The following is a 19,869-nucleotide window of genomic DNA, read 5'->3' as shown; positions in this document are numbered from 1 at the left end:
AGCTCCAAAGAAAGAGGGTATGACATATGCTTCCTCTGAGACACGTGAACTATCGTGACTATCGTCCTGTCGCACTTAGACTCATTGTGATGAAGTGTTTCGAGAGGCTCGTCATAGGCACGTCAAAGACCCAGCTTCCACCCTCACTGGACCCCATGCATTTTGCGTATCATCCGAACCGTTCCACATACGATGCCATCTCCACGACCCTTTATCTGGCCCTCACCCACCTGGACAATAAGGACTCATATGTACGAAAGTTGTTCATAGACTTCAGCTCAGCATTCAACACAATCATCCCTCAGCATCTGATTGAAAAGCTAAGCCTACTGGGCCTGAACACCTCCCTCTGTAACTGGATCCTAGACTTCCTGACTGGGAGACCTCAGTCAGTCCAGATTGAAAACAGCATCTCCAGCACCACCACACTGAACATTGGGGTCCCATAAGGCTGTGTGCTCAATCCACTGCTGTTTACTCTGCTGACTTACGACTGTGTAGAAATGCACAGCTCGAATCACATCAAGTTCGCTGATGACACGATCATGGTGGGTCTCATCAGCAAGAAGGTCTCTAGGTTACGTATGTAACCCTAGTTCCCTGAGGGAACAAGACGCTACGTCACAACGCTTTGGGAACGCCTCCCCATTGCTCACGCTCTGAATGATGCGTGAAATCCAGCCAACAGCAAGGCTGGCGGGGCGGGCGGGGCGGCGTTGTCAAACCAGGAAGCTACAAAATGCGCGAGCAGTGGCGCGACGCTAGCTTCTAAAAAGAAAAGGTAAGTGCAGCGGGATGCAGGGAGTGTGGGATGTAGGTTACATACATAACCTAGAGACATTCCTATTTCGGGTACTCGAGCTGCACTTAAAGTCTAATGCTTTGGGAACGAGTGTCCAATCACTCCATACTAAAGAGTCCCTGCTTAGTGTGTCTGAGCACAACCAGAACGCAGGACAGTGGAGCCGGGAATAGCACTAATGTCAAGTGGTGGACCAGCCCGCAGCAGTGCAGATGTCCTGGAGTGGTACTCCAGTGGACCAGGCCGTAGCGGCCACCATACTCCGAGTAGAGTGAGCTTTGACTCCGAATGGAGCAAGAAAACCAGAGGACTCATAGGATAAAGAAATGGCATCCACTATCCACCTACTGACAGTCTGCTTATTGGCAGGTGTCACAGCGGTTTGTAAATGGAGGGCGAGGCCGGGAGCAGAGAAGCGTGCGAATGACACACCTGAGGGAAATTGTGACTAATGAATGTTCTCTCTCTTGCAGTGAACAGGGGGAGCATAAAAGAGGAGCGAGAGGGTGTGCCAGTGGGCGTGCCTGCGAGTTTGTGACTTTAGCACTGATCACTAGAAAAAAAGAAATAAACTATTTCATTTAGAACTGGTCCTGTCCTGAGTGGTTTTCCTTTCCCCGAACCGTCAGCTCTCCCACAGTAGAATAACCTTTCTTATAAGGGCCATAGCAGACAAAAAGCTGCTCTGACTTTCTTTACAGACCTGTGGACACAGCCGGTTTTGCTTCTCCTGGTCGGGGGCTTGGAAAGAGGCTGGGTGAGAGAGAAAGAACCAGAGGGGACAGTGCAAAGTCTCCTGAGTCGCCAAACAGATCCACCTAGGCTCTGTAAAATCTCTGCCATATCTCCACCAGCACCTCAGGGTGGAGCCTCCATTCCCCAAGCCTCAGCCCTTGTCTTGAAAGGGCGTCTGTTCTCTAATTTAGGTGACCCAGGATATAGACTTCTCTCAATGAGAAGAGCTTCCCCTGGGACCACAGGAGGATCCGCCGTGCCAGCCTGTACAGGGGGCGAGATCGGAGACCCCCTGGTGGTTGATGTACGAGACCACAGATGTGTTGTCCGTACAGACAAACACATGGTGATCTCTCAGGTCTAGGAGGAAATGTTTTAGAGGCAAAAACACAGCTATCATCTCCAGGCAATTTATGTGCCATGAGAGGTGTAGCTCGTTCCACCGACCTTGGGGGAGGGGCCACTCATGACACTCCCCACACCGCAAGGAATGCATCAGTCCTTTGTCCTGACGACAAAGAGCTCCCAGGATGGGGCCTTGAGACAGGAACGTAGGTTCTTTCCACATATCTAAGGCTCGAAGGGCTCGCCACGAGACCTTAATACCACAGAGTTCCCAAAGCATTGTGACGCAGCTCGAGAACCCTCTTTACCTGAGCCACCACTGGAGGGGTATATGGAGGAGGCCAAGTGGGATCCTATTGGACGCTGCTGCCATGAGACCCAGCAGCCTCATCCATCTCTATGTCCTCTGCCAGGTCGGCCTGTGAGCCCCAGGATGCCGATGCCGCTCCGCCTTGGCGGGAGTGGGTCAAGGGATCGGGAAGTGCGCATAGCCATGCGTCTACAGCGCGAGCAAACATCTCCCTCGAGAGTTGACTGAGCATGCTCCACTCCCAAGCAAACAACGCATCTCTTATGTGTGTCTCCCCCCGTAATGAAACGGGGGCAAGGAGGGACACACATGCGGAAGTCTTGTTTGCTTTTAACCATTGCTTGCACAGATTCAGACACGAAGCTCTTACCTGAACAAACAGAAGCTAGCGTTGCTCCACTGCTCACGCATTTTGTAGCTTTCTGGTTCGCCACGTCACCCCGTCCGTGACATAACGCCTTGCCGTTGGCCGGATTTCACACGTGATTTAAAGCGTGAGCAACGCGGAGGCGTTCCCAAAGCGTTGTGATGCAGCTCGAGTTCCCAAAATTTTGAACGATCAGTCAGCATACAGAGAGTAGGTGCACCAGTTAACAGCCTTGTTTAGAGCCAACAACCTGTCTCTGAACGTTCACAAAACTAAAGAGATGGTTGTTGACTTCAGGAGAACACAGAGCGACCATTCTCCACTGATCATTGATGGATCCTCTGTGGAGATCGTCAAAAGCACCAATTTCCTTGGTGTGCATCTGGCGGAAAACTTAACTTCGTCACTCAACACCAGCTCCATCATCAAGAAAGCCCAGCAGCTTCTTTACTTCCTGAGAAGGCTGAGGAAAGCCTATCTCCCTTCCCCCATCCTGACCACGTTCTACAGAGAGACCATTGAGAGCATGTCTTTCTTCTCTATCACGGATATTTACACCACACACTGCATCCGCAAAGCCAACACACTCTTTACCCTCCTGCCATCAGGAAAGCGGTTCCGAAGCATTTAGGCTGCCATATCCAGGCTGTGCAACGGTGTCTTCCCTCAAGCCGTCAGGCTTCTCAACACAGAACCAAACTGAAACTTACGCACACACACCCAACTATGTTACTGATCTGTAACACCTGTATTTAAACACACACTCATACTTATTTCACACATCCATGTCTTCAGCACCACCCACATTATATTACTTCATTATTACAAACTATTTACATGCTGTTTACATGCTGTTTTTGCACAAACCCTTTTGTTTACATTTTGTTAATTACAAGGTACACTCCTGTACTCAGTACTCTCTTACACACTTCACTGTGTAATATGCAGTAGGTTAACTGACAGGGCTATTTTAGGTTTTGTGTATTTGTCCTACACTCTCTTGTGATGTGTTTGCACTGTCTGTCGTGCACTGTTTGCACCAGGTTGCACACGATGCACTTTATGTGCCGAGGACATTTACTAGTCCTTAGCTCTGTGTTTTCTGTTATGTAGCTTTATGTCGTTAAATGTAGCACCAGGGTTCTGGAGGAACATTGTCTCACTTCACTGTGTACTGCGTCAGCTATACTGTATATGGTTTAAATGACAATAAAAGCTTCTTGACTTGACGACGTGAAGCCAGCCAAACACGTATATTCAAACTGCTCCTCATGCTGCATAACAGGGTGCCATTCTGTAACACTCTCAGAGAAAAGTGCTACTAATCATCTTTAGCAAACCATGAGCTCACAGATTATAATGAGTGGCTATCATCACTATATTTATTCCAGGGGAAAAGAGTAAGCGATCCCTTTCCAACTAGAAAGTATGACCAATTGTGCTTCTTTGGCTCCAATAAAAGGCTATGCCATCAGAGGTAGTCTTTGTTTTTTGTTAGCCCTGTTTACTAGTAAAGGAAACATGGTGGAAGAGAGGAATTGTTACTTAGAAAATAAGTTGTTGCTCACTTGATCTCATTGGCCATTTCCTCTTCTGTGTCACATTCCCTCCTGAAGATGAAGACCAGAAACAGAATGAGGGCCACGAATCCCACTACTGAACCAACAGTGGCTCCTGCTATCAGCCAGGCCTTGCTGGCTGCAGACAAAAATTCACTTCCATTACAGTAGATTCGTCTTACCTTGCAGATCTTATCACACAAAAATGCTGCTGTTAGTACTCACGGGTGGAGACTTCCAAGTTGATGTGGCAGGTGTCACTCCCAGCTGTGTTACTGGCCTTGCACACATATTTCCCTGACATGCCCTTGGTAAGGTTGCTCAAGTGCAGAGTGCCCTGCTTTTCATCTGAAAATATATTACCACTCACGCTTACATACTTTATCGCCATTTACACTTACATTATTCGAGTTCATAACCTTCACTAAATAAAATTGTGGCAAATATAAATAATTTTACCAGTCTATTAATGTAATATAAAAAATATATATAATGTAGGATATCATTCTAGTCCCTATCCCCTATGTAAGCCTATTTTTGGCCACATCAAAAAAATTGAATATTTGCAATTTTATCTCTTGTAAATGACTTTATTTCTCATAATTCCGACTCACTTTCTCGCAATTCCATTTTTTCACAATTATGACCTTTTGTCTCGCAAAAAATTAATCAGGAATTGTGAGAAATAAATTTAGATTTATAAGAGATAAAGTCACAAATGTGTAAGTTTTTTTTTTTTTATGTGGCCAAAAATGGGCTTACATAGGGGATAGGGACTAGAATGATATCCTCCATTATTACATAATCCTGTTTTTTAAGGGATAGCTGTGTCTGTTCTGTTTGTGAAACTATGCCTAAAATAGTCCTCGATGGTTTCATCCATTGTTTTATCAATCTATTTATTGTAGCTTATTTAATTTTCAATGTGTAAAGCTTTTTGACAATATAGAGGGGGTGATTCTGCCCAATTGGCTAAAAAAAAAGTCAGAATTGTGAGAAAAAAAAGTCCAAATTGCAAGGTAAAAATTTTAAATTGTAAAAAATTGTCAGAATTGTAATAAAAAAAAATGGCAGAATCGTGATAAATAAAATAGGAATTTTGAGAAAGAAAAGGCAGAATCTCGAGAAATAATGTCTGAATTGCGAGAAACAAAGTCACGAATGTTTTTTATGGGGACTTCATTCTAGTCAAATGAACAATTCAATTAAAATTAAACTACTAGTTCTAAACAACACTTTTCACACCACACTTTTCTGCTTGACTAGGCTAAAAAGAAGTGCATTCAAACTGCATTAAAGTTACCAGAGCAGGTTTTGGTGTGTGCTAAAGGGATTATGGGATGACATTTACTAACTGCCCTGAAACTGACTGGCCTGAGTAGCACCCAATTATTTAAAATAAGATCAAATAATGGCTTAGTGTGAGACAAATAAAATAAAGCAAAGCATTTCCAATGATTTGTGATCATTGTTTAATATTCTATAAACAAACACGCACATTCAGCAATGAACCTATGTGCATACATTTCTGTGTCACATTATAGTGTAGATTAGACATGACTCGGCAGACTGAAGTGATAAGATGGAGGGTTCTTTTCTACATTAGTTAAGCACAATATCTTCTCTAGGACATATTTTCTGCTATGCCACTTTATTAGGAACACCTGGACACCTGGTCATGCAGTCAACCAATCATGTGCCAGCCACACAATTTATACACAATGTATCTCAAGCATACAGGATTAAAAGGTTAGAGTCAGAACAAGAAAAATGTGATCTCAAAAACTGCATGGCTTGTTCACACTCTGACCGGAAATATACAGCAGTTCTGTCCGTGAAAATGGCTTGTTGATGAGAAGGGTCAGGTGGAGAATTGCCAAATCACTTTAAGCTACCCAGAAGGCTACAGTAAATTAAAAAAACTTTGCAAGTGTGATGAACAGAAAACATCTTCGAATACATATCATGAAAAACCTTAGGGGGATAAATATATACCCCCTAATTGCCTCTAAATATACTTAAGTATCAAAAATACTATGATTTATTTTTGCTATAATGTCTTATTATAATTTTTGTCACAAAATTCTTGGTTAATCAACTCAGTTTATGTAAAAAGACTCTAATGTTACTCTAAGCACACCAATCTTTTAATAGAATCATATTTATATAAAACACTAATTGATATATATTAAAATTATCATAAGCCCAAAACCTTTTTAAATACTTAAAAAAATCGTGCAAATAAGGTCAAATAAATCACGTTTTTTCATCAGTTTTCCTCTCAAAATGTTCTGCTTGCTGTTGAACAGATGCTGAACTGTATGTTTGTAATAAGTAGATACCTCGAAGCAAAACAAGTTTAAAACAGAGCAAGCACCCTGATTGGTGGCTTGCTGTGTGCTTGACCAGTTAACAAGTTTTTAACAAAATGTTTTTTTTTTTTAAATGGTTTTAACAGTGGTTAACAAGTTTTTAACAAAATGTAAAATGTAGTTTAGTAAAAAAGTAAGATATTTTACTTTAAAATGTAGTGAAGCTCAAGTAAAAGTCTCCCCAAATAGAAATACTTCAATAAAGTACAAGTTCATAAAAAAGCTACTTAATTATAGTACAAAATTACATTTACTTTCTTACTACCACTGATAGGCTCCAAAGACAGAAGACTACATAGGATTTTACTCATGTCTGACTGCTTTTCTGATCACTACATTTGTGAAGAGGGGATATTTTCCTCTGATCTTTCTCATCAACAAACGGTGTTTCAACCAACTGACCTGCTGCTCACTGAATGTTATTTATTTATTTCAATGCATTCTATGTGTGAACTCTGGGGAATCTTGTACATGGGAGATAGGCAGTTTCTAAAAACTTTAAACCTCGTCTATTGGCACCAATTGTCCATAACCATGGATATCAAAGTCACTGAGATTACACTTCCGCCGTTCTAATGTTTGATGTGAAAGTTCCTAATAAAGTGGTGAGTATATCATCTCGGTTTTTACATCTATTTCTTCATCTAATTTCTTACCCAGGTAGCCAAGCACAAGAATAGGCTGAGGGCATGACCTCCACTCTGAGAGAGCAGTGAAGAAAAGAAAGTGATGAGAGGTTGCCAATGTATGAGTGGGTGTGGGAGACAACGAAAATAGAGAATTGCTGTTTTGTTTAAGGAATCACTGTTTTATGTTAGCTCTCAGATTAACATAGTATGAGATTCTGTTTCCATCTGTGGACATATTTCTTTATGAAACAGAGAGTCAGTGAGGAGGAGGGTCAAAGGCCTTGACTGATTTCCACAATAGCCAATAGCTATTACACAGCAGCTATTACATATAAACAATTGTGGCTAATCTTATATATAAGAGTCACTATTTAAAACAGAGCTGCACAATTTGGTGATCAGTGCTGACCCGATTGTAACAAGAAGTCTTGCACTAAATTTTATAACAAATAATTGTATTCTTGGTTTCCGCATTAGATACTTGCATATTATTATTGTTATATTTGTTATTTTTTAGAAATATTGATATTGGTCATTATTATTTATATTTAGCTAAATGCATTGATACATGTTTAAATAATGTATAGAAACTACAACTTCATCTCCAAAAAAACGTTGGAACACTGTGAAAATGTAAATAAATACAGAATGCAATGACAAGCAAATCTAATGAACGCATATTTTTTCACTATCAAACATAAACATATCAAATGTTTTACCTGGAAATTTTGAATGTTTGAATTTTGAATACCAATGTGTAGCCTCATGTCTTCTGTCTGTTCATCTGGGAACTGAGGAGACCAGTTGCTAAAGTTTTGGGAGAATCTATCTGCTCAACAGTTCTAGGTGTCCTTTGTTGTGTTTTTCTTTTCCTAATGTTTTTTACATGGTGAACGGTCTGGACTGCACAGTCTCCTAACACTTTTGGAGTTGAAGTAGAAACTAGTACTAGTAAATTAAACTAGTAAATTTAAATATTATTAATGAATCATTGCATTTATTTATATGTATTAACCATTACTATCAAGATGCATTGGTTAATCCAATTCTCCTATATTTTAACACAGATAATGGACTCACTTTGCATTGGAGAAAAGTAGACCTCAGAGAGAGGAGCAGCCTTGGTCCACTTATACTGAGGGACAGGTTTGCCATAGCTGGACTTACAGCTCAGTGTCACGTTCCCTCTCAGCACAGGATCCCCAGACATAGAGCAGACTGGAGTGGAAGGAGGAACTGAAAAAGCAGAGATAAGCCCCAAACCCAAAGCAAATTAAATATTATGATTTAGAAGTGACTACATTTTTGTTTGGCAGCATTATAAATAGAAATGCACCTTCTAAACTTCAGTTAACTGGGAAAGGTGTATCAAAATTTACAGTAAAACAATCCTCCACTTAGTGGTTAAATAAATGCTTGAATATAAAAAAGAAAGAGAATACACCAATATTTTTATACTTTTTTTATATTATACAGTGTTTCAACTGAATATTTCAGCAGAGTGCTCTGTGTCAGTTCAAATTCATTCTTCATTTACCTAAGAAACACAATTCTCGCTTGATTACTGAACATTATTTATAAATCAAAAAGCAAAGCTAAATCCCCACCAAAGACCAGCAACTGCTCTAAAAAAAGGTATTTCTGTCATGCAATACAAATAATAAATTGAGTTATTTTATGTGTTAACAAATGCAAAGAAATGAAACACAAAATAACCAAGAAGAATAACTTAAAAAGTGGACAAGAACTGTGGAAAATTTATGGAAAATTACAAACAAATGACAAAGAGCCTTTGTTCAATTGTTAATCATAGACAAATTTGAAATGGGTGCAGAAAGCAAATATGTGGCAGTGGGTTGTGAGAAACTTTGTCCTTGTCCATAATACTAACAGTTGCAAAGTGGCTAAGATGCAGCCACATTTACACTATATGGACAAAAGTGTTCCACACCTGACTATAAGATTCTGTGTTTTCTCATACCATTTTGACATTTAATATGATTTGCTGTTATAATGACCTCCACTCATCGGGAAAGATGTTCTATTAGATATAGGAGTGTGTTTGAGGAGATTTGTGCTCATTCAGCCACAAGGGTGTTAGTAAAGTCAGACACTGAGGTAGGGTGAGGAGGCCTGGGGTGCAGTAAGTGTTCCAATTAAAATCATAGGTGTTTAAAAGGGTTGAGCCCGGAGCACAATATACTGTATCAGGCCACTCAAGATCTTCCACTCCAACACATGTAAAGCAAATCTTCATGGAGCTGGCTTTGTGCACAGGGGCATTGTCATGCTGGAACAGGTTTGGGTCTCCCTGTTAGCCTTCGCCACAGCTTTTGGGACAGATGAAAATGACCTACCTAACTTTAAATGTTAACAGTTCCTGAGAAAAATGTCCTACATACACCATTTAGATATCTTTGAAAAGAAGACACTTTGGGCTTTAATGGTAATCATTTAATAATATTGCTCAAAAAGATAGTTATAGATAATGAAGTTCCATGGCTATACATTTCCTGCATTGAACATTATTTTTATTTCATATATAAATACACAAAATCAGTCCTGAGTTGAAACGAACATGTCTTATGAGTTTATATTTCATATTTTATAAAACTTTTCATGACAAATAAGATTTCAACAAATATTTATTTAAGACTATGTCTGATCTGTTTCTCCCTCTCCCTGTTTAAAAGCCACCTGCTAAACTTAGGTGGCCATTCATACTTTATTCATACAGTCTGCATATAAATTAATTGGCGACTATTAAAGGCTACAGTAATACATGATTGGCTAATGATATTGATTTGGCATTCATATTGATGGCCATGTAGCCAGACAAGCTATTGTGTTACATTCATGGCCATTCATATTGAGTCCAATACACACACACACACACACACACACACACACACTTTTAAGCATTTCTCTTATAAAAACAAGAGGGCGGTAAAATGTATAACATCATAAAAACTGTAAAGGAAGATATATTGTAACTTACAGATGTAAAATAGGTTTAGATTTTCCATCACCATGCAGATCTCTACGTCTGTGTTGTTACTCCGCCCCCAAAATATTTTCCTCATCGCTGCTTTGTGCAAATCTCAGATAAAACAACTTATTTGACTGTACATTTGTTTTTTCTTTGTTTTCTTTTTTGTAAACAAAGTCCAGTTAGCACGAGCTAGAAACAGCTGTTTGTGCAGAACTGAGAGCTCCCCTATTTGACCACCAAGATTTTATAAATACTACTAAAACTAAGAACTCACCCACATGGGGAAAAATCCTTTCATATATCGTTAGAATCCTGCGCTCATTGGCTACACTTTCCATCAATCATTTTGTTTCCCTAATGCTACTAGCTGAAAATAAAAGGCGTGAAATGATAGGTGATGCAGAGCAGAACGCCACTGCACCTGCCTATAGAGTTCATACTGAGGCTCGTGATTCCAATGTTTAATTTATGTTTTTTGTGCGAAAGATATTCCTGAACATATACAAACAATACACCCAGCGAAGTACTGTGACGCAAACAAAAGAATAACTATATATAGTTTTTATATTGTAATCTATATTACAACACTATTGTTTGATTGCAGCAAAAATGCTTTAAGGCCTGTTGTTCAGTGGACCCTTATCTTTCAGAATAAACCTGGATTTGCAGCGGTGGATGTGTTTGTGACTTGTTTTTACAATAATTGTGTAGATACTGCATTTTTTATGCATGTTGTTTGTGTCTACTGCTTACACACTTTCAGCAAATACATTCGTTATGCGTTTTCCATTTAAAAACAGTGATTTAAAATCGCTGCTTGAGGCTCAGACCTTTAAAATGATTTATAGTTATGGTTACTCTTGTCTCTTTCTATTTAATCTATTGTCAAACATTAACACCTGCAAACAATGGGGTATCGGGCACTGAAGGATAAGGGGTTAAGTCAAGGAAAAATGTATTTATACTGCATCCAAAGACATCCTGTACCTGCAATCAATCACTACTGATTGTTTCTTGATTCTGTTATGGCACCTATGCTATGGAACTCACACCACTTAACATTTGGAAGAACCACCTCTATCCACAGTCATGGCCAAAAATATCGCCACCCTTGCAATTCAGTTTGTAAAAGAAAAGTGGTCCAAAATTCCAGTAGAGAGGGGAAAGAAAATTTTTCATGGTTACGGAAAGCAATTGATTTTAGTTTGTTATTATACTTATTATATTAAGTTATGGGTGCCAACAATTTTGTTCAGTGCATTTTTTGGGTTCTGTGTAAAGATTTTTCTTTTCTTTTCTTCTGTTTTTTTGTGTTGTTCCAATGTAAAAAAAAATAAATAAAAAATATTTGAGTACCAAAACATCTGCAACTGCAACAATTTTCTAAGAGAAGGGTTGCATTTTCTGACAGAATTGTAAGGGTGCCTATATTTTTGCCGACGTCTGTTTAAAATTAAATCTCAGCTTAAACCCAATTCATTCTCCTAATATAACCAGTAATAATGTGTAATTGTTCCATGTACTGTTTATTGTGTTTACATGCTTATATTGCATGAGCTTTCTAAGCAGTCAGTATGATGTTACAGTACGTGCTCTCTGTTATGGATTTGACTGTTTGCACTATTTGATAGAACTGAAACCAATGCAACCGCATTGGTAATATATTGCTCTTTTTTATGAAGTGTCCTTTAGCTTGGGAAGATGCCATATAAATAAAACTGTTGTTATTATTATTATTATTATTATTGTTGTTGTTGTTGTTATTACATATGGTTGGAAAATGTAGGTGTCCCATATTCTTTTGTCCATATAGTGCACAGCACTGGGGGTTTAATCTGAGGTACTGTACAGAATTTATATTTGGCCTCCTAGCTACATAAATTCAAGTAAGAAGCAGAGGCAGGCAAGAATTTTTACCATGTGTTTTTGTCAAATGCAGACAATAAGTTGCATATCATACAATGCCATGCTTTGCTTTCCTTTTTTATAATTTTCATCACTGACTTTATGTGAATATTGGATTTAATGCAAACTCAAATAGTAATATAATTTGCTAGTGTTTTAAAATGTTTTTGAGTACCTGTACATATCCTTAACATTTACTTGTGCTTTGCAAACCTACTTGTATTATGACACTTAGGTGCAACAGCTTGAATGGACCAGCAAACTGAGAATCAGCCAATACTAAAGCTGTTGAAACTACAATTATATTATGCACCTTTAACAGTGAGCTGCAGCTCCCCAGTGAGACCTGGAGCACCAGGAATGATGACATTGCAAAGGTAACTCCCAGAGTCAGACTCCTGTGTATTGTTGATGTAGATGGAGAGGTTGGCCGAGGGCATTGGGACAGCGAAGCCAACACGTTTTCTGTACTCAAAACTTCCAATCCCGATCTCACCTGAAGAATATGAGATGATCTGCAATAACAAATCACACTGGTCAGCCATTTGCCAGTGACTGTGTGGATGGATAAAAACAAAGCAATCTTACATTAATACACAATTACAGATTACATTACATAATATATGTGCTTCAAAGACATGTGAATGTGATTTACTTGTTGTAAGTTATATATGATGTTGGACAACATTATAGCTGTGTTGTGCACTTGTATCTATACAACAGAACAAAAATATGCAGTTTATTTAGAATATAATTGTTTTAGGTCAGTTCTTGGGTATCCTGTGTGGTAATAACAGCTGGTTCAACTTATTCCCAGGGTATCTGCAGGTTTTACAAAGTCAAATTTAAAACTTAAGACCATAAGGAATAATATGTAAGACCTACAGTATATCACAAATATGTTGTTAGCAACGGGCCTTAACCAAGCCATTAATGTTTTTCAAGCCAAGTATCTCTAAACTTGCACAATCAAAAAGAGATTTGCACCGATAACAGAAAGCTGACAGGCTGACATACTGCAGGGGGCAGATCTTTCTCTTATAAAGCACCACAGTTATGGAACAGCCTTCCATTAAGTGTTCAGGACTTAGACACAGTCTCAGTGTTCAAGTCAAGGCTGAAAACATATTTATTTAGTCAAGTATTTTATCAGTAGATTCTTCTTAGGTAAAGGAGCAGATCTGGAGGGATCATGTATATAGAGTGTTCGGTGAACTGGGATATTTGTATGCTGTCATCCCCTCACTCTCACACGTTCACTCAGGTTTGTTGACGGTGGTGTGGTGGGGGTCGTCTCTTATCCCAGAGATCCCTGGAGTCGGAGTCCCCAACTGCACAGTGTCCTCAACTTTCATACAACAAAAAGGATACTTAATAATCAATATCCTTCTCATCCTGTTACCCCTCTTCTCTCTCTCTCTCTCTCTCTTTCTCGGTCGCTCATCAGGGACAAACTTACACTTATAAAGAACATCTTATTTATTTTTAGCACCACATTATCTGTGTAAAGCTGTTTTAAGACAACGTTCATTGTTAAAAGCGCTATACAAATAAAAATGAATTGAATTGAATTGTTGCATGTTGGTCTCACTACAGCAAATTTTATTTTGACTAGTGAAAGAAAGAACTACAACACCACGGAAAGTAACAAAAAGAAATATTCTAAAGTGCTGCAGGAGCATTTCAATGAGCATTAGATGTAGCATTATTTAGACATTAGATAATAAAAAGGAAAAAGGAAAAGGAAAAGAAATACAGTCTTGACTGTAAGACAGGGCCTCCAGAACATTTGCTAGGTCCCACCCAGGCACTCTAGGTCGCACCTGAGGCCTCAGCCTCTAGGTGCCATGGAGGAAATGGGTGCTTGCTCAGCGACTGCTTAGCAAGCGGAGCACTATAAGCCGCAATAGCCGACATGTAACCTTTCAGGGTGGAAAGAGACAAACCTGTGGCGAACTGTCCCTGCAGGAACTCCAGCAATTAACCGACCGGGCAGTTAACTGGTTTTAACTGGTGGTGCTCGCACCACAAAGTGAACAGACCCCATTTTAAAGCATACAACCTCCTCATCGAGGGACTCTGGGCGAGGTGAACAACCATGCCCCCTGCCTGAGAGAGAAGATCCCTCCTGGGAGGAATCTCCAAAGAAGGTTGCATAAGCCTCATAAGACTGCAGCACTGCCAAGGTGGGCAGGCAACCAGCAACTTAACCCGCTGCCATGTAAGCCTTGCCCACCAAGGCCGAAGAAGTCCAAAGGGGCTTGGTGGGCAGTGCCAGGGCTTTAAGGGACGATGCAGCACCCGGGGAGACATAGCAGCTAGTGTCTCTTTAACAGAGGGCATCACCGCATAACCACACTGTATAAGCCCTACTACATTTGTGTAGAGGAAGACATTGAAAATGAAGAGGCGGGTATGGGAAGAAAGGCAGACCCTGGCTTGGAAGCAGTGATGTTGCAGAAGGCATTCATCCAGCTTACTAGGTGGGGGCTGCTTCTGTGTTTCATCTGGCCAAGCGATTTCGAGATTGGCGACAGCACGAGTCACTACCTCTAATACTAAAGTATTGTTTATCTTTATAAAAGACTCTCAACTAGAGGTCGACTGATTCTCTGGCTGATACTCATGCCGATAATTAGTAATCAGGACAGCCAATGACTGATATATAATGCTATGATTTTTTTTGCCCTATATGTTTGGCAATGTTAGGTGGTTTTTGAGCGCCGTTCGGCTTTCCTTTTTTTTACAGCTTGTCTGAGAAAGATTTAACACTAATACTTACTCTTCAACTGACCACACACAGACCTATTTTAAACCTCAAGAACATCTGTGGCCACACCGAAAATACACACCGTTTTGGAGACGCTGCAGAACTAATTACTATGTGGAGAAATCTGTATACTTTTGCTGCCAGCATGTCACTCACTTGTGTGGAGCCACTGGCCATGAAGTTCCAGATGACTGTATTTTTCTTGATGGCGGATGTGGGAGTGTACCATGCCTCAAGAACCACCATTTGGCCCTTGATTGCTTCTACGTCTTTCCTAGGCATCTCAACTCTCTGGGAATCACCTGCAATGGAGGCAAATTGGAGCATGGATGTTACATGTACAGTTTCTTAATACAACATGTAACTGGTGCTTACTACTGAAATTAAACTCTGTTTTTGAAAATAGATTTTTTTACTCTATATGAACATCATTATGTCATTGCCTTTGCTTTAACATAAATCTTGTAAAAATGTCCTTATTAGAAGAATTCGTTAGATCTTATTTGAGTGTGTTGGCATTTTGTTATGAGTGACCAACTGCACCATTAAATGGCAAGACGAAGTAAGCATTCTTAACCAGGCTTCTTTTTTAAATTCCTCTCACAAGGTTCTCAATGTTTTTAACAAACTGAGTCAGCATGATATAAAAATATTTATGATGCATTATTAAGCAAAGAAAATATCTTAAATGGTCAGGTGACTGAATAGCATGATTAGGAAGTTTGCTTTTTATGATTTTGTGCATTTTTTGCACACATGCACCAATCATTTTTGCATTCTGCAGATTCAAACCAATTTTTTTTCAGCATGAGATTAAGATATCCAAGATGCTAAATTATCAAGGCAAAGAGATAAATTAAGGTGATATACTGCATAAAAAAGATGCAAATACAGTCTACAAAATATGTCTACTAAGGACTTTTAGCTGTCTAAAAACAGTCCTTGACTTTCTGAACATGAACATGTTAGTAGTATATTTTTATGCCACAATAAGCTTTGAATAAGCGCTGTGACCCTAACCATGCTTGGATCAATTCCAGAATTAAATCAGTCAATCTGCTAGTTAAAGTCTTAATAACTATATAAATCCTACAAACATTGAACCACTCTTTCTTGAGATATCATTGTAACAAGAATCTTGACAAATGATGAACAAAAAAAATGTAACTGCAGCATGGATATCATTAGTTGCTCATTACTTGCTTAGTTTTCCTTTTTACTTTTTAGAAGACACCAAAACACACTAACTGAAGACAAAGTTTGCAAAGCATCAAATAAAGTCTGAAATTATGAGAACAGCTAAAATGACTCTGGTCAAATGAAAACACACAGAAATGCTAACTTACAGAGAGCATATTCTCCTGGGCTCGACAGTTCAAGATGGATCATTTGAACCCTGCAGCCACTATGCTCTAGATCAGCCAGTTTGGTAACGGGTCGACACAAACAGCACCAGCTCTGATAGACTACAATGCACTGCACTTTCTTTTGCTATTCCAACCAAGCAGAATTTAGCTGAAAAAAATGTTAGCAGAGCTGTTATATCAGCACTAAACTCTCATCCTTTAATCTTTAAGTGTAGAGTCTGTGATTTCTTGTTCACTAGGAAAGCCGCTGAACTCATGATGACACTTTTTTTTTCTATTTCGTTCGGATATCAGTCTTGTCCTTCACTCTAATCCCTAAACAATCTGCTTGGTCTGATTTTTAAGCAGTTCTAAAGCCTCATGTACAAGAGTACAGCTCGTGATGATTTAACGTATGATCATGTCTTCATTCACGTTTGCAAGGAAAACTTAAGTCACTATTTTAATATAAACAAACGGGATGAAAATAAGCATTATTTGGGGTACTGCAATAAGCATGCAATGTCAAAGAAGGATCATTTGTAACAGAAGAAACAAACAAGAGAGCAAAATAACTCAAGAGAGCAGATGATAGTAATGCAGATTTATGTAATGCCAGCTGTAATGTAAATAGTTGGTGTTAATGGGTTCATATATTCATGGGTTCATATACAGTAGGTTTCCACTTTATTTACAATCATCTCATTCATGGAGACTTATCTAGTAAAAGAGACAAAAAAAGATCAAAAAGGAATAAAAGCAATAAAAGCCTACTGGTATTTAAATAAATGTGTGTGTGTGTGTGTGTGTGTGTGTGTGTGTGTGTGTGTGTGTGTGTGTGTGTGTGTATTAACTTCAAGAAGAAAAATGTTGGGGGTGAAAAAAGATGATGAAACCACTGTAGGAGGCTTGTTTCCAAGAAGTATGGAAGGATAAGATGCTAACATGTCATTAGTGTATTTATATTTAATAAAATGTACTTACTTGTTAAAAAATATCCATTGATGTAAAGCTTTTGACAGTTTGATGAATATGTAAATATATAAAATCACAGAATTGTCAATTCTACCAACCAAACATGCCCCTAAATTTATATATTTTGGTCAATATAGTGCAATTGGGTTCAATATTTTAAAATGGCACAAAATTTGCTATTTTGACAGATTTAGCTTTTTTATTACCCAATTGTGAAACTTTATCACCATGGTTTTTGAGAAATTGGGGTTGTGCCATTTTAAAATATTGAACCCAATTGCACTATATTGACCAAAATTTGGACACCTGATCACAAGATTCATGTATGCTTTTTAAACATCCCATTCCACGTTTAGTCCCCAGTTGCTGTTATTATAACCTGAAATCTTCTGAGAAGATTTCTAAATAGAAGGTGCTGGTGGAGATTTGTGCTCATTCAGCCACAAGGGTGTTAGTGAAGTCAGGTACTAAGTCGGAGAGGTGAAGAGGCCAACAGGTTTGGGTCTTCAACTTCAAGTGAAGGGAAAATTCAATGCTATTGAATCTAAAGACATCATGTGCAACTTTGCAATAACAGTACAGGAAAGAAACAGATACTGTACAGCCATGCCAATACATGCCAATACTGTTATATACATTTTCATTGAATTCCAAATGATGATGAAATTAATAAAAATAACTATTAGCCATTCCATTATTATCAGAACATCTCCTAGTCCTAACCAAAACATATAAAATAATGTTGAAACCTTTTAATACAACTGCAATACCATGCAAAAAACAGTGACCTAGCACTCCACAAGCCATGCTAAGGTGTGCTAAAGCGTTGCGATGCAGCTCGAGTTCCTGAAAGGGAACGTCTTTAGGTTATGTATGTAACCCTCTATGCCACACTGCCAGCATCCCTGTAGCGCTTCCTTCTCTTTTAGAGAAGCTGGTGGCAGCTTCACTCCATGTGCGTTTTATAGCTTCCTGGTCGTGACGTCACCCCGCCGGTGAAGGCGTGCATCCAATTTTGACTGATTACAAACATTATTTCAGAGCGTGAACAACGCAGTCGCGTTCCCAAAACGTTGCAACGCAGCATCTCGTTCCCTTAGGGAACTAGGCTTACATACGTAGTTTTTTGCCACTAAGACATTAGCAACAGATCTGTGCAATAATCATGTTGTCTAATCAGCATCTCGATATGCCACACCTCTGAGGTGGATGGATTATCTCGACAAAGAAGAAGTTCTCAATAACACATGTTTGGACAGATTTGTGAACAATATTTGAGAGAAATAGGCCTTTGGTGTACATAGAAAAAATCTTAGATCTTTGAGTTCAGCTTGTGAAAAATAGGGCAAAAACGAAAGTGTTGTGTTTATAATTTTGTTCAGTATAGTTTGTGATTAGGGAATAATGTTGCCATAAAGAGGTGTACTTGATCTGCAACAATGTTGAGGTCAGGAGCCAAGGTTTTACAATAGAAATCCACACATTTAAATATTCACATAATATATATAAAAAAAAGTAAAACTAGGCCATTGTTCCACAGTCCAGGTCCTGAAATCACGTGAGGATTGTGTATGCTTTTGGAGATGGACAGGGTTCAGAATGTGCACTGGTAGAGTAAAAAACGTGAGATCATGCAAATAGTGGTGATGCCTAGGACACTAATTCAGGCCATGGGACTTGTCTTTAAGATTGAAGTAATAGTGAGAAAATCTTGACAGTTTGTTTTTAATCTTAAATCTAAAAAACCTCTCCTTCTCTAGAAGATCTCCATAAGCTGGGATTTGTCTTGCTATTTATTTATTTTTTTCAGAATTGCTGTTGAGGTTTATCTTCACCCCTACACCCACCCCCCCTGCATCATTATGCCACTGCAAGGTTTTATTAAATCAAGGACAATCTGACCTAATCCCTGGATCCGGCTCCATCTGTGTCACTGATAACAGACCTGGAGCGGGAAAGAAGGTGTGGGAGATGTTACAGCCAACATTACACTAAAATGTGTTGTCTGGATTTATTTATACTAATATAGAATAAGCGTGTATATTTACTGTCAATTAGAATCAGAAGAGCAGTCAAAATAATTCCGAGGTAGAATACAATGTTTGCAAGACAGAATAAGGAAATGATGCAGGCAATGAACATTTATTCTATTATTTTCTATTATTATAATTATTAAAAATGATCTTTGCTAAGTATTCTAAAAGAAACTCTTAAGCTGTTATATTATAGGCTGTATTTTGTGTTAGCAGCCGAGTGAGGGCAGTAGCATCCTGTCCTATGACTAACCAAAAATCACTAGGTTGTATAGTAGAGGGGAAAAAACATTAACTTGGCAAGACACTTTTCACAGTACATGTAAGAAAGTGATCATGTAAGAGTGATGATTTGTCGAGCTAAAAGCTTACTTGCTTTAGAATCAAATACATTTTACATTTAAATATGATCAATCGTGCAGAATGTTTAATGAGCCAAACCATGAAAACCTTAAAATCATTTTTTTTAACCAAAAACCAGAGATTTATGGCAATAGGCAGAGTCCCTTATTCAGAGCAACGTACATTTATGCAGCTGAGAAGTTAAGGGCCTGACTTAAAGTGGCAGTGCTGAGATTTGAACTATTTTATTTTCATTATTATGCAACTGTAGTTCCAGTAAACTACTTTGATTCTTATATTATAGAACTGTCATATAAAAGCAATATCGCACTCGCAATAACCGTAATATTGGTTAAATATATTTTGTAGCCTTTATGTTAAAGGGAA

At 38.8% G+C, this 19,869-nt stretch overlaps 1 protein-coding gene across 4 annotated transcripts in view; it reads right to left on the bottom strand.

Annotated features, from left to right (window-relative positions):
• esamb (endothelial cell adhesion molecule b) overlaps window positions 1–19,869 on the bottom strand; it is a 42,300-nt gene that overhangs the window by 1,552 nt on the left and 20,879 nt on the right. For 2 of the 4 annotated variants that reach the window (XM_046862211.1, XM_046862210.1), the window contains 6 exons: window positions 14,943–15,088; window positions 12,330–12,531; window positions 8,200–8,355; window positions 7,147–7,191; window positions 4,344–4,466; window positions 4,128–4,257 (listed from right to left, as the gene is read on the bottom strand). In XM_046862211.1, coding sequence (XP_046718167.1) covers window positions 4,128–4,257; window positions 4,344–4,466; window positions 7,147–7,191; window positions 8,200–8,355; window positions 12,330–12,531; window positions 14,943–15,088 — 802 coding nt within the window. Of the gene's footprint in view, window positions 1–4,127; window positions 4,258–4,343; window positions 4,467–7,146; window positions 7,192–8,199; window positions 8,356–12,329; window positions 12,532–14,942; window positions 15,089–16,132; window positions 16,241–19,869 lie in introns of those variants that run through there. The other 2 variants (XM_046862212.1, XM_046862213.1) reach the window with 2 other exon arrangements.

The sequence above is a fragment of the Silurus meridionalis genome, chromosome 12 (assembly GCF_014805685.1).
Source record: "Silurus meridionalis isolate SWU-2019-XX chromosome 12, ASM1480568v1, whole genome shotgun sequence".
In the NCBI taxonomy this organism is placed as follows: Eukaryota; Metazoa; Chordata; class Actinopteri; order Siluriformes; family Siluridae; genus Silurus; species Silurus meridionalis.
Note: the sequence above shows the minus strand (reverse complement) of the source record. Positions and strands in the feature narration are given on the sequence as shown.